Genomic DNA, 16,261 nt, shown 5'->3' on the forward strand with positions numbered 1-16,261 from the left:
AACAAGTTGCAGGTCTAAAAATTATTTATTGCCAATATATGAAAAGCTGAATTTTATATAATCATTATTTCTCTCTCTTTTTAGTCTTCACTTTTGGAAAGCCTGATTTTTGATCAAATCTATACTATTTCTATAACTGGTGAATACTTTCTACAAGGAAATGAGAGAATATTTATCATTTTAAAATTCTTCTTTAACACATTTCCATATCCAGTATTCACCAGTGATTCCTATCATTAATCAAAAGCCTACTGTGGTCATAAACTAAATAACATAAGAGTAAAGAAAAAACCAATGGATCATTATATTTTAAATATAATTGGTTGAATTACAGTAAAGCATTTAGGGTAAGAATATAACTCCTCAGGTAAAACTTTAAATTTAGTTTGAAGGCAGATGATGGAGGGGCAAAAAACATAGGCAAATAGCAGATATCTGGATAAAGTAGGAATAAAAAAAACACAATAGCAAAATGTCAAATGTGACTAACATTATAAATTCTGATCAACATAATACATATTAAATAAAACAAGAGGGTAAACATATTTTCTGCAAATGAGATCCTTAATATATACCACTAAGATCCCAAAGGCCAAGAGAATGGAGCTGATAATTATTTAATAAACAAATATAAGTAATCTATAATGTAAAAAAAAGCTAAAGTAATAAAGATATGCAAAACTGCAAAATCTATTTTCTTTCATATTCCTCCATCACTACCATCCTAAATAAAACAACTCTATAGTGATAGATGAAACACAAAGTCCAAATGCTGTCTACATAACCTAAAAAAATTAATTCACATAACTTTTGGGGGATTCTTTTGAATTTTATGCAGTTTTGCCCATAATAGCAAAGAGTATTAAAAAAACCTCAAATTCTCAATAAAAGGAATGAGCACCAATTTAAAAATAAATAACCAATATTGTTCATAATATCAAACTTAAACCAAATAATGAGGAATCTTTTAAGGAAAGTTACCTTTTGGGGTTTCCTCATTAAGAGCCTGGAATATTGGTGCATTGGGGTTCCACATGCCAGTGATAACATAAGCTCTCCCATCACAGCTCTTTCCCATGGATTCCTGTAAACATTCAAACAGAAATCACTAATAATAGATACTGCAAGAAGAGGATCACTTTAAATTATATCTTACTTTAAGCAATCCAATTTATAAAAATTATGGATTTTCAATCAACAAGGTTTTATTTTCATTGTAAATTTTTTTCACCCTATAATAGCATTTCTTTAAATATTAAATTCTCTTACAGTTTTCTTCAAACACATTAAATTCTCTTACAGTTTTCTTCTATTTAGAGACATGTACCTCTTTGATAAAAGAAGGCATACCCTTAACATGCTGAACCACAAAAATATCACACTGCTATAAAGTTATTTTAACTGGATCTTTTGCTGGTTGTCAAAACTTCAAAACTAAAATATAAAATTAACTACAGACAGTCAAACTGGATTAACAGCAAATTACAGGGAGAAAGTTAATATTTTTCTTCTAATGTTCTAATTTTTATTGTAGCCTTAAAATATGAATTTATAGCAATTAATATCCTTAAAACTAATCTTATATTATCTATATATTATTTTATCTATGTCAAATTTTGTATATTTTTCTATAGTCACAAATCAATACTAGAAAACAAATTTAGTTTGTAACAACACCCACGTTTATCACCTCTCTCCTCTATCCTTACATTTCATCCCTCCTTCTTCCCTTCTCTCCTTGCTCTTCATCCTCCGTTCTTTAAGACTTTTACCAAGCCAACTACTGACTGTCGCTAAAGAAGCTAGCAACTCCTTTAGCGAAAGCACAGCCACTTAGAGGCTGTGTATACATATGAGAGATAAGGGTCAGAGGTTGTTCCATGGAAGAACAGCACATAGCATACAAGCATGTGTACATGGAAAAGGATAATAGCTAAAGTATTTTCATTTTCCATGCCAATTTCCTCATATTATGAATAGACAGTGCTATAAAGATCCGGCTAAAACAAAGAGAAAAACCTATTCCCCCCCCCATTATTACCCCCTCAAAGATACTTCTCTAAAGCCTTATAAAATTGTGTCAGACATCTGGTAATTACTATGTATATTTTTCTAGGGTATTTAGCAATACTTCACTAATCAGCTTGTGTGGCTCGAGTACACCAAACCCTGCATTCCAAAGATGACGTACACTCAAGGCCACTTATAAGGGAAATCCACTCAGAATCCCCAACACACACACATGTTCACAGTCTCTCTTTCTCCCCTGCTATACACACACACACCCTATCCCTCATCTCTAACACCTATGTAGGACCCCATTCAGAACAGGAATAAGCTTCTGACCCAAAAGAACTCAATCCATTTCTGGATCAGAACTTTGCAGCGCATGAGTTCAAAAAGATGAGCTAGATCAATCAAAACCTCTCTTTCTAATAACAAATACCAAGGAAAGTGGGCAGTTCGCAGTGGAAGCTGAAAGATTTGATGAGAAATCAGGCCATGATAGGCCATATATGAGACAAGGTTCTAAGATCACAAATATGAAATAGAAAATATATATAAAGAACATCTGAGTACTAGGAAATAGCTAAATGGTGAGAGAAATTAAGAAAACAAACACTAAAAACCCTTCAAAATTATAAATCATGTCAACAAAAAAAACAAAAGCAGATCCTGGAAGGCAGGAAGAAAGTGAGGGGAGAAGCAGAAAGAGTGGAACCAGAGATTAAGAGCAGAGAGGGGGCAAGTAGAAGAGGAAACAGCAGAAATATTGAGAACTGTCTCATGAAACTTTAACTTTTGCTTTTCTACACATGCACACACATTACGAGTAAACAACATAAAAGTGTGTTTTAACTGTGGCTCCAGCTATTTACTGGTCTAGTGTCAATAAAATATCTAATTGTAAAGATCCACAAGCTTTCTTAGGCATCTCTAGAACTTTAATTTTAAATTGTGTTCTACTTTCCAAGAAACCTGGTTCTACTAGGTTTTCTACTTTTCTTGACCTTGCTGTTGGGTCTTTCCTAGGTATCAATATCTGTAGGTCAAAAATTATCATTTCCTCATTCCTACAGTTATCTTCATAAAAAATATTTTCATTATAGGAAGAAAATTGAGTCTGTTACTTGTACCCCCCAGAAAGCTAATTTTGCTTATATATGATTTCATTTATGCACATATACATATACACACACAGTCATGTGTTGCTTAATGACATGGGTACATTCTGATAAATGCATCAAGTAACTTCTTCATTGCGTGAAAATCAGAGTATAGTTTAGTTACACAAATCAGATGGTCTAGGCTACTACGCACCTAGGCTATATGGTATAGCCTATTGTTCCTAGGCCGTAAACCTGTACAGCATGTTACTGTACTGAATACTGCAGGCAATTGTAACAAAAGGGTAAATATTTATGTATCTAAACATAAAAGAAGAGACGGTAAAAATAAGGTATTAAATTTTATGGACTACTGTCCTACACATGGTCCATCCTTGACCAAAACATCATTATTCAGCATGTGACTATAATACATACATGTAATTTGGCTATGTAACTAAAAAATATATCTACATTTATAAGTAAGACTTTCCTTTCTTGACGATCTTTTGCTAAACTAAATGTATAGATTTATTCAACTAGAAAAGTATCAAATTACCTTGTTTATTGGAAAATATTCACAGGGAGAGAACTCAGTATTGATTAAAATTGTTCAAAACAGAAAAGTTTTGTAAATTCCTAAATTGAATGTAATTGTAAGCCTTTTCAATGTCTATCAGAATAAAGTATAAGAAAGTGAAATATGTCTTCAGTGTCCACGTGATATCTGCTTGTGTCATAGGAGGAGCAGAAGTATTAACACCTTGCTCTATAGGGCAGAACTAAGGCTAACTATGTGGTCACCAGGAATATAATTTCAATTGGTAATAAAGAAGTTACTTTCTAATAACTAGAACTGTCCCTTAGACTTTTACATAAAGTAATGAGTTCCTTTTTATTAGATATAGTCTAGCTGAGAGTCAATGACCACTCATTTACAGATTAGCATCACTGGGTAATAACAAATTACAATTGTTAATAATTGCAAAACAAACCTTCCCATTTACCCAACTGTCTGTTGTGCACGCAAGCCCCTTCTATGTCCAGGAGCAAGAATGCTAACAAGGCTTTTAATTTACATATAGACTCACAGGCAGAGGACTGTTCTGCATGTTAGACATGACAAAGGGGCCTCAGAAGTCTCAATGCCAGTTCTATAATTCTATAATCTGATTTAAATCTTACATTTTTTAAACTCTGAAAGACCCTGATTAACTAGGAGCTAGAACCTAGGCTCTTAGAGTTGTTAATACCTCAATGCTCCCAAGATACCTCTTCATGGAGTTTCCAGGGCTCCAAAATGCTATGGCCTGCCCAATGTAAATCACACTCATCACTGACATGTAGTAGAGAAGGGTGGAAGAGAGATGGAGCAACTGCTAATTTAATTTCCCGTTCAACATAGCTGGCTGCCCTTACTGACCTATCCAGGCAGTGCTTCCTCAACGTTTCTGTGGCTCACTGTACCACCAGGGCCTGAAAAGATCTGCTTCCATTACAAGACTATGAACCAGCAGACAGTAAGAGCTATCTATATTCAACTCATACCTATAACCCCAGCACTTCACAGAACACTTAGCACACAAACAGGTGCCAGAAAGCCTAACTGAACCATTCCAGTTCCCTTACAAAATCAGTGTTGACACTACATGAAATAATTCAAAGACAAATTTGACATAATTAGTGATGTTTGACATTTGAAAAACACAACTAAAAGGAAGAAAACATGCAGTGCTTATTATCACTAAATATAAAAATCTCAATTGACTATATGAGGAACTTTATATTTAACTCTAAGATGACCATTTTCCTATAACATTTCTAAATCACAAAGTAAATGTTTTCGTTAACTGCAATGTTAGATGACATTTCTATTTAAAAGTTAAAATAGCTTGATAATTTAATGCCAACTACCAACTCTTGAACATATATTAACCTCAGAAGGCATTTCTTAAATAAATACCACTCCCAGAGTAAATATACTTTGCTAAGGACAGGCAATCAAGAAGAAATGCAAAAAAGAAATGCTTTAAAGAAAACAAAAGCATACATGACAATGCTCAAATTAATAGTGCATTAAAATAAATGAAAGTCATCATATTCACTCTGGAGATGCTTTTTATAATTATGTCCTTGCTATTTGGGGCGCAAAGAAAAGACATCTTCCTAAGAAGCCAAACATATGAATAAATGGACATTAACATAACATTATCTTTTTACTTGCTTTCAACTTGCATATGATTATTTTGGTGGAAATTTTCCTAAATTCTTCTTTTCTGAGTAGTTTTAAGTTAGGGTTTCCAAATTTAATTATTGCTATCACACAGCTGAAAGAAACAATTGTGACAATATGACAAAAATTTTAAATAGAAAATATTTTAAAAATATAAAATAACTAGCATCTCTACTTGGTTAAGTTCTTAAGATTATCATTACCATATCCAGTAAATGCATGTCACTGTTCTTCACGTTTCGACCTGGGCTTAATAACATTCCAAAACATCTGAAAATATTGGGGGGGAAAAAAGGAGAAATAAGGTATCAAGAATACATAGAAGAAGCCCAGTGAGCAAAAAAGCCCTTTTATTATAGTTACACAATCTGAGCTCTATACTTACAAAAAGCTCTACTATTTTTTTCTAGAAATACCAGAAATAAGAATTCATGAAGATACATTATAAAACCACATAGAAATAAGTTATCTAAAATTCCAGATTGCTATTTTGCATGTAAAAGATTACCAATGATCAGAGACTGACATAGAAGGGCCATAAATTGTTGACTGGAAGAAAATACAGTAGTAAGATATCAAGTTGTTTCTAGGAAGATATTTTATTTGCCTTAGAGTTGTTCCAAACATATAGGTCAAGACCAATTAACCCAGTTAAATAAAAAATGAGGCTTTTAAAACTAAGACACCTTGCTCTCTCTTTGCATCAAATAAGATTAACAGAAAGCAAACTATTACCTGGTCCTCAACAGTCATATTCACTCAGTAGCATGTTAACACTATATCTTCAATTAAAAAAAAGTTACAAGAACTTAATTACTAAGTGTGCTATTATATTAGTGAAGATCTCCAACACAGGATTAATATCCTGTGAACACTTACATTGTTCTGTGCTTCCTGGTGCTAGAGAAATTGTAGAAATCCTAGCAAGTCTACCACTTTATTTGTAAAAGATTTTCATAAGCTCTAAGATTCAGCTAAATCTAAGATTTTTATATCTGTTAGGCTATTATTAACACTGCTTTACAGGTAAGTAATGTCCAGAGAGGTTAAACAATTTATCCAAATTCATATCACTATTAATTAGGTCTTGTAACTTGAGAGTCAATATAATCTGTCCACAGTACCCCTCTGCCAAGAATGCACAGTTGAAAGTGTTTTTATTATAGCTTCCCAAAATTTAAAGATATGCTATGGAGCATTTTATAGAAGTGGTAAAGATATGTAACTAAATTAAATGTAAGATTTTTTCAATTTCAAAATAGTGGCAGTTGACCAGTCAACACTTCCTATGATCCTTGTTGTTTTTCAGAAGTCTACTCTCCTAGTAGCATGAATTTTTCCTACATGAACAAGATAAGTGATTGGTGTTATCCAAATATTAGCTTAGTAAGTAGTAAATATATACCTTCTAAGAGTGCTTGACATGCCTTCTCAAGGCTCCATTTTGGCATCCAAAAATGATCAAGTATATAGCAAAAATAATGTTGATAAGCTCTGAGGATAACTTGCCAAACATATTATCGTAACAATTAACAAAACATAATGTACAACAGAAATAATTATACTCTAGTGCTCATAAACTCAATATGATTACTATACACTGGTATGATCTCTCGCCTATGAACTCCTATAATAAATACTGCTTACACATATTAAGTGATAATTAATCATGCAATTAACTGTATTATTTCTTCTATTATTGCCTTAAATTCTTGCTAAACAAGAATAAAAGATTTAATTCCTTTTCAGTATAAAATTTGATCTCCCTAACGAAAAAGGCAGGTCACTGAGAGCAGATTGGTCTCACACATCCCTACATACTTTGCTTCAGCTTGCATCTCTCCTGGCTTCTTTAAAGAACAATTTTCTATATTACTAGGCTCTTTTTAATTTACAAAACTATTATCCATTTACTAGAGTAAGTCAACAAATACCAAAGTACACACAGAAAAAAAATGTTTCCCTTCTTTCAGTCTCCTTAGGAACCAATGCTAACAGGCTGGAATGTATCCTTTTTTTTTGCTCTTTTGAAAAACTTAAAGTTTTATACTATTTTGTTTCTCAGTAAATTCCAGGAAAGTGGTAAAATCGGTAAAATTTTACATTTTCTTAGCAAATATTCCTATATTAAAGGTTACTGCAAAAGAAGTCTTAGAGGTTTGGATTTTTCTTAAGTAGCAGTATTTATCATCTTATTTTGATGATATCTCTTTTACTTGCTCTTTTCTTGGTTTATAACTAAAAAATCCTGCCACTAACCTACAGTGCGTGACTGTAGAAAAAACACCTGACACCTTAGACCTCTGCTCCCTCTCCTAGCAAATGGGACAGGTTTCAGACATGAACTTTTAAAGGTTCTTCCAGCACTAAAATTACATAATTTTATTTCTATCAAGTCACATTAGTCACTTCCAAAATTATACTTCATTAAAGTACACCAGGATTCCTATGGAGACCAGCAAAATCTATTAGGAATAATGTGTCAGAAATTAGATAGATATTATTAGTAACACAGACACCTAATGTGAATATTAAGTGTTTCACTGGGGAGTTCAAAGCATTCAACCACCTCTTATTAACTCTATAAATAAGGGAGAAGGCAAATTGCTGTCCCACCTATTTTCTCAAGGAGTTCACAGTCTAGTAGGGGAGGAAAATAAGTAAACACACAATTACAACCTGACATGGTAAGTTCTACGATACTTACAAGTACATAATGTTAATAAAGCAGAGATGAGATATTCAATATTATGTATAATATAATATACATTATGTACAACAGCTATATATTATAGCTGTATAGCTATACATTGTATATTTATAGCTGTATATTATAGCTTTATGGCAACATATTTTACATATATATACAGCTGTATACATGTAATATATATACATACATGTATTATGTACAATGTGTACATATAGCAGGATATTACAGCTGCTATATATTATATATATAACTATGTATTATAGCTATATATTAGATTATATATAATATGCATTATATATAATAGCTGACCTGACACCAAATTTGTAATCAAACCCCCTGAGAACGAGATGATACTATCATATAAGTATTATAAAACAGCTACTAACTATTTAATGTCTTAACTTTAAGCCAGACACCACTATAATACTACAGTTACATTTTAAAACAAACTTCATATAACAAATTATAAAACTGATTTTCAAAAAGTAGAAGTGTGTTTCCCAAAGCCACACAGTCATAAAGCTAGAGGACTGGGATTCAAGCCCATGTCTATCACTATAAAACTGTACAGTCTTTACATTATAGCCTTCTACCTCCCCAGGCAATCAGTACAAAAGACTACAGGCTCCCTTCATAACCCTGGGCAAGTCACAAACTTTAAAGTCTCACTACCTACATGTCCATTACATTAATGTAAAATTGAAATGAAAAACTGATGGTGAACGTGCACAGAAAACTATAAGGCAGTTATCAAGTATAAGTTTTATTACAATTACCACTATCATTAAGAAGATAAAGCTCTGCCTTCCTTTTAACACTAAGTTAAAAGGAACATAACAAACACCAAAAACTCAGTATCTCTAGTATTGCTTTAGATTTCATTGTAGAAGAGAGTGAGAGAAATCGATGTCATGTTAATGTCCTACAATGGGAAATTTTAACTTTTCTTTTTTACTTTTGCCTTTAGTCCATCAAAGCATTAGGAATTCTACATATCCCATGAAGAATACAGATAAAAATGGAAGTGAGAGAGGGAGGGAGGGAGGGGGAGAAGGAGGGATGGGGAGGGAAGCATCTGACCAATCATCAGTTAAAGTATACTATCTCTTGCTGTAGCAGACTAAACTTTTGTTATTAAAAATCAAAAAGGGACAGCATAAAAGAATAGGGTAAACATATTCACAATAGCAAAGTCATGGACCAACCTAAGTGCCATCAGTGTTTGACTAGATGAAGAAAATTTAGAATATATACACCATGGAACACTACATAGTCATAAAAAAAAAGAATGAAATCACGCCCTTTGAAACAATACGGATGGAGCTGGAGAGCATTGTTCTAAGTGAACTAATTCAGCAACAGAAAACCAAACACTACATGTTCTCACATATATGTGGAAGCTAAACAGACATAAAGATGGAAATAACAGACATGGGGAGGAATTAAAATGGGAGCAAGGATTTAGAAGCTACCTATTGGGTACAATCTAGGGAATGGAGAAACTTGAAACTCAATCCGCACCAGTATGCAATACGCCCATGTAACAAACATACAATTGGATCCTCTGAATCCAAAAATAAAAAATGAAAAAGGTTAAACAGAACTGCAAAGAAGAAAATCTGTAATTCAATCATAGATTTTTGGAACAATATGGAAAACACAAAAACTAAATAATTTCATAAATATTGGAATCTCAGTCAGTCTCACCCTAAGAAGACTAAAACAAAAAGTTGAGAAAATTTCCTGTTATGAGAATCATTGATTCCCTTACTAAAGGAATAAAGTAGAGAAAGATATGTATTCCTCACTCTGCATAGTAGTGTGGAACCATAAAAATAACTACACAAGCTAAAACTGTGCAAAGTAATCATGTATTCAACAGGAAGAAAATTTGTTCTGTAACCTTCAAAAATTTTTGTCAAAACCTTAAAAACTCTGCCAGTTATAAATGTACAGGGAAATAAAAGTAAAGCCATCATTTATGTAGTACTCTTGTCATCTAAAGCAGCGATTCCCAACATTTTTGGCATCAGGGACCAGTTTTGTGGAAGATAATTTTTCCACCAACAGTGGGGAGGGGGATCATCAGGTATTAGATTCTCAAAAAGAATGTACAATCTAGATCCTTGCATGCACAGTTTACAATAGTGTTCGTGCTCTATGAGAATCTAATGTAGCACCTCCTCTGACAGGAGGTAGAGGTCTGCTCACTCGCTAATTATCTCCTGCTCCACAGCTCAGATCCTAACAAGCCAGAACTAGTATCGGCCCATGGCATGGGGACTAGGGACTCCGATCTTAGAAACATTAAAAAGTATTTTATTTACTTGAAAAATCTTATCAAGAATAGTGTGAACAGTGCTTGCTGCTTACTCATATAACTTACAATATGGAGTAAATATCTTTTCTACATCTTGGAAAACTGTCATATTCCTTTCTAAGTCTGGATCAGTTTCCAATATTGTAAAATATTGGAACATTTTCAACGTTGTAAAATATCTCTAGGAATTCCTTCAATGTGAAGTTTTTGCCAGAGCCATTTCCTGTGGGTCATTCATCCTTTACATACCAACTCAGCATCCTTATTTATGCTGAGTTCATCTTCACCAAGCTCCTCTGGCTGCATATCTAGAGTTCATTGAGCAGCCACAGTATCAACACTCCCACAGTCAGCCACTTTTTCTATATCTCCATGTATGTCCTATTCAAATCCTGCAAAGTTACTCCTCTAGTGAAATAAAAGATTGCCATACTACACACATACCATTGTTGCTCCCTGTAACAGGGATGCCCAAATGTTTTCAACTGCATGCTTCATGTCACATTTCTTCCAAAATTAAGCTAAAGAACTGCATGAGCTCCAGTCTCCCTGGAATTACTATTTCCTTTCAATGTGATAACGACTTCAATCCTTTGGCTGGAATGCTATCAAAACTGACTGGAATTTTTTTTTTTTAGACTTTAATCCAAAGTAGAAGTAAATGCTCCAATTCAATCATAAGCAGCTTTCTGTATCTAGTGAAACTTAAACTAAAAGATATTAGAGTGACTGTAAAATGCTTTTCTTTTTATTAATCAGACTTTTTCAATATGGTTTATAGCATAGCTTCACACAAGGTTAGGTCTCCTCCTGTTTTCATTTTGCTGTTGCCATTTCAAATCTTCTAAAATCAAGCATCTTGAAAGAGTGCATGCAATTTCACTTTCGGCATTATCACTTTTCATTATTTGCCACACTTTCATCTTTTTTGGTCAATTTCCTCTTTTGATCATCCATCTTTATAAAATGTCATATAGATTTACCATTGGGAGACAAGAAGGCAACACAACCACATACTTTACTATCTGTGAGTAAATTGAATAACAGAACTGAATAACTGTTGTCAATCACCAAAAGACTTTGAAAGAAGTGACATGATTGGGCACTGACATGTATTTATGTAGTAACTTGCAGCCCAAAGAGCTAACAGCAATGTTTGTATTTATGTAGTTACTCACACTTAGTACTATAAGAGAAATTTGAACTGGGAGACTGGTGTTATGTAACTAAACTATGTATATCATAACTATGCAAAGTTATGTGTTTTCCATATACATTGGTTCTAAAGAAATGAGGCCAAGATGTTGCCTTCCCACAGCAGCAGTCTACTCTGATTTCACAGGTCACTTATTCCTGATGATCACTCACAAAGCACCAACAATCTCAGTAAAAATCATGCTTTGTTGTGGTAGTAATAGTCATCACAGCAATAAACAGCAAGAATTTATTAAGCATTTATCCTCTGTCAGGGATTATTCCCAACACTTTACAATTATTAGCCTATCTTATCCTTCTAACAACCATAAGAGGTAAGTTTCATTAACAATGTACAAATTGAAAACTGAAGCACAGAGAAGATAAATAACTTGGCCAAGGTCATTGTAGAGCCAACCAAATGAGGGTACTCCACAGTTACTTATCTTTGAAATTTTGCTCCACTAACTGCAGTGTCATCAGTAATGGGAAGGAGTCTCTCCATTAGGATGTATACTTATCAGCAAGAGAAACGTAAAAACCGGTTACTCCTTTTTTTACTCATCAGGCAGGAAATTTTATATGTTCTGCAAAGATTTCCAAGAACACTAGGATAAATAACCAGGAAATAAATTTAAAATATATGCTTAGGATTGCCTTGGATCTGCTACCCATAGAGAATTTAACCTATAGGAAGGCTATAAAAGAAGAGTTAATATTTTGAGGTCATTTAAAAAAATTATTAGCCAATAAACTCCAAAAACATACAAATATCCACACCATCCTTGGGCAAAAATGTTCCCATTAACTCTCGTTTTTAAAAAGGGCCAAAATTTAAAGTGTAGAACCATAACTCAAATATGAATAATTTTACTAACTCTTTAAACACAAAATGAGAACTTAGCTACAGTCAAATTAAAAAATACAATCTAAAAAAATGATTATAACAGGCCAGACATGGTGGCCCACACCTGTAATCCTAGCACTTTAGGAGGCTGAGGTAAAGGATTGCTTGAGTCCAGGAATTCGAGACCAGCCTAGGCAAAATAGTGAGACCTCATCTCTACAAAAATAAAAATATTAGTTGGGAGTAGTGACACCTGCCACAGTCCCAGCTATTTGGGAAGCTGAGGTAGAAGGATCGCCTGAGTCCAGGAGGCTGAGGCTATGGTGAGCTGTGATCATGCCGTTGTCCTCTAGCCAGGGTGACAGAGTGAGACCCCAACTCCAAAAAAAAAAAAAAGATTATAAAAAACAAACCAAAAAATTTCAAAATCTAACATAGTTTAATTACTGCAAAAGCATTTAAAATCACTCATTTTTCTCTTTTCATTCAATAAGATTAAACTAGGAAATCTGGACAGTGATACATTATTTGGACTTTTACATATACTAGGTATATGCATCAAAATAAACAAACGCCAAACTGCAAATATTTTTACAATCAAATATACTTATAAACCCAATTCAAAAACATCAAAAAGTATAAAGAAAAGTAACATTTATCCCTCTATATCTATAGCTGGTTAACCAGGGCCCATTTTCTTTTCCTTCACAAAGGTAACTCAAATGTAAATAGTGTTGAAACAAACATTGGCAAAAAGTGACTAATTCAATGTTATGAAAAAACTTATGGCAAAAGTAACTTCACAAACTTTATTTATTTTTTTTTTTTTTTTGAGTTGGAGTCTCACTCTGTCGCCCAGACTGGAGTGCAGTGGCACGCTCCCAGCTACCGCAGCCTCGACCTGCTGGGCCCCAGCGATCCTTCCGCCTCAGCCTTCCAAGTAGCTGGAACTATAGGCACGCGCTACCATGCCCGGCTAATTTTCTGATTTATTGTAGAGATGAGGTCTCACCAAGTTGCCCAGGCGGGTCTTGAACCCGCGGACTCAGGCAATCCACTCACTTCAGCCTCCCAAAGTGCAGGATTACAGGCTGAGTCACCGAGCCTGGCTCAAACTTTTTGATAAAATAAGAATACCAGTGATTCCACCTGGAATTCCTGCTTCTTTTTCTTTCAGTTGTCATTTCACTTCTTTTATTTTTCTTCCAATTATTTTTCCTTTTATCTATAGTTTACATTTTCTCTAATGTCTATTCATATCTTCCTCCCTTTCCTCTAGAGTTTTATCTTTATTTATGTATTTGGAAATAGAATTAATATAACTTAAGGAAGAATTATATGTACAGTGAGAGAGAAAGGAGAAAAAGATGATTTCAAGTTTTTCGGCCAGAGTAACTGGAATGATCAAGTTACAAATTAATAAGACTGTAAAAGACTACAAGAGAAGCAAGTTAGGGACAATGTCAAGCTCGATTTTTTAGTGTGATTTTTGAACATATTAACTTGGAGATGCCAAATAAAGATCTGAAGTTGTTGAATATATGTTTGGAGATTTTCTGTCAAAGATAAAATTTTGGAAGTCACCCATTCACTGACATACTTAAAATCATAAGACTGGATGAGCTAACCTAATGAGCAAGTGCGGTAGAGGAAAGACTGCTCAAATTATGTCTTTGAGAAGGCAAAATGGAATAAAATCTAGCACACAAGTAGAAAATTAGTCTTAACGGCATGGACACTTCATTCAGAGAAATAAAGAGAAAGTAGGCTGGGTACAGATGAGATTGACTAGTAGATAAGGGATGGGACTATCTAAACTTCTATTCTTATTGCTTCTCTTGTCTTAAGTATGAAAAGATCATGGCTGACAATAAACATAATGGAAGACATGATGGTTTAAAGAGAAGCTATGAAATACTCTAGGAGAGAGATGGAACAGCTGTCTAGTAAAATTAAAGATCTCTGGCAGCACTAAGGGCCACCTAAGGTGTGGACATGAACCTGAAATGAAGCCAATCAGCATGATTACATGATTTTTGTTTGTTTGTTTTTTCTAGCTGCATTCAGCTACAATAGGTTTTGGTGCAGAGGAGTAGAAAGTTAAAACTGAGTAGAGTTGGAAATATGCTAGGAAAACAGGAAGATGGGAGAGAAGGCAAAAGAGTTGTGGGAATACATATAAAGAAACAATTTATAAATTTATAAAGATTGATGTTGGACTCTAAGCAGGGAAAGAAACAAGTAAAAACATGGATGAGTGAGTGGGAATGGTTTTGTTTTGTTTTGTTTTTACCAGAGAGGGACTATAGAATGTTAGTTTCAGTGGAATGAAAAAATTAATGGAATTGAGCAAACAGGAGTAAATTAGAGCAATTTGAGGTAGTGATCAGAGAATGGGATACTTGAAATTGAGATTATAAAGGAAGTACAATTACTGGTAATGACACCCTCTAGAGTACAACCATGGAAGCAGGTAGTTGAAGTAGAAAGGCATTTATTAGAATCATCATCTACATAGATATTGAAACTGCCAAAGATTAAAATAAGCATAATACTAAAAACAGTGACAGTAATCCAGGAGCTAAAATGTTCAAAGAGTGATGAGAACCCCAAGGATTTATAGATAACTGCAACAAGAGAGATTAGCTGATGGTAAGATCTGATAGCATGAACTTCAAAACTGGGAATTTTTAAGGAGGAGAGAGAAACTATAGTCTGGGAGAATCAAGTCCAAGCAAGAAGAATGGTTATACACCTCCAGACCACAGCTACAAGAGATGAAAGAACAGCCATCATTTGAAAGGGCTGTGGGGAAGCAGTGGACTCAGGCATCAGTGGAGGTAACATTCAGAAAAAAAGGCTGAGGACAGAAAGAGCTGGGTTGATGATGGACAGTGCCGGTGTAGAATGGTCTGGTTTAGGATGTGGAACAGGGGTGGGAGACGGGTGTCAGGTGTGGGGACACAGTCATATGTGTTTGAGGATCTGAGTATTGATGGAAAACCCAGGAGTCGTTGACTTCTTACTAGCCCTGAGGGAAACAGGCATAACAGAGTAGATTCTTTCAATGAGGCTGAAAATTGGGGGTAGGAGGAAGGATCAGCAGGAGTGTGCAAAGCTCTAAGGCAGCCTGCTTTATTCTGGTTTGACCAAATAACATGCACAAGAAAGGCACAGTATTACCAGAAAAATGTGGAGCTCCAGGAACCCTCTTGCTATTATTGAGGTGGGAGGAGGAAGGAAGAGCAGAATATATGAGCATGGATGAGGTTCTACCTGAAGCGTATCAAGAAAAGAAAGATGATTCTAGGGGCACAACGAAACTCTCAGTGGATGAATTTGCAAAATTGTAAAATAAGTGTATATTTATTACACATTAACTCATAACCTCATCTCACAAATTCTACTGTTCCTCTGAAGAAGAGGTCCAAAGAGCTATCCTACCCTTAGAAACAGGACTTCAATTAAGTAAATATTTCCTGATATCAGTAAAACCAACACCTACCTACCTACCTATCTACACACACACACACACACACACACACACACACACACACAGTGCACATGTGCACATCCCAAGGAGGGAAATGGTGACTTTAAATGGGATTCCTGAATGAAAAACAAGTAATCACAAAATGCATTGATGATCCCTAAGACCACCTCAGGTTCTATGATTTGCTAGGACTCACAGGACTCCGGATACAGCTGTTCTTATACTTAAGATTCAATATAGTGAGCTCACACAGCAAAATCAGCAAGGAGAAAAGGCACAAGAGGTAAACCAGGTGCAAGCTTCTAAGAGTCTCCTGCCCATGGAATCACTTAATTCCTCCAACAAGTTGAAACAACA

At 34.5% G+C, this 16,261-nt stretch overlaps 1 protein-coding gene across 1 annotated transcript in view; it reads right to left on the reverse strand.

The window, feature by feature from the left end:
* LOC103265498 (rab GTPase-activating protein 1-like) overlaps positions 1-16,261 on the reverse strand; it is a gene marked incomplete at its 3' end in the record, with an annotated part of 153,526 nt that overhangs the window by 22,738 nt on the left and 114,527 nt on the right. Inside the window, exons 8-9 of the mRNA XM_008063156.1 lie at positions 5,544-5,610; positions 982-1,084 (exon numbers count right to left, since the gene is read on the reverse strand). Coding sequence (XP_008061347.1) covers positions 982-1,084; positions 5,544-5,610 — 170 coding nt within the window. The remainder of the gene's footprint in view (positions 1-981; positions 1,085-5,543; positions 5,611-16,261) is intronic.

Source organism: Carlito syrichta, unplaced genomic scaffold, assembly GCF_000164805.1.
Source record: "Carlito syrichta isolate Samal-C Ts95f unplaced genomic scaffold, Tarsius_syrichta-2.0.1 Scaffold306601, whole genome shotgun sequence".
Taxonomy (NCBI): Eukaryota; Metazoa; Chordata; class Mammalia; order Primates; family Tarsiidae; genus Carlito; species Carlito syrichta.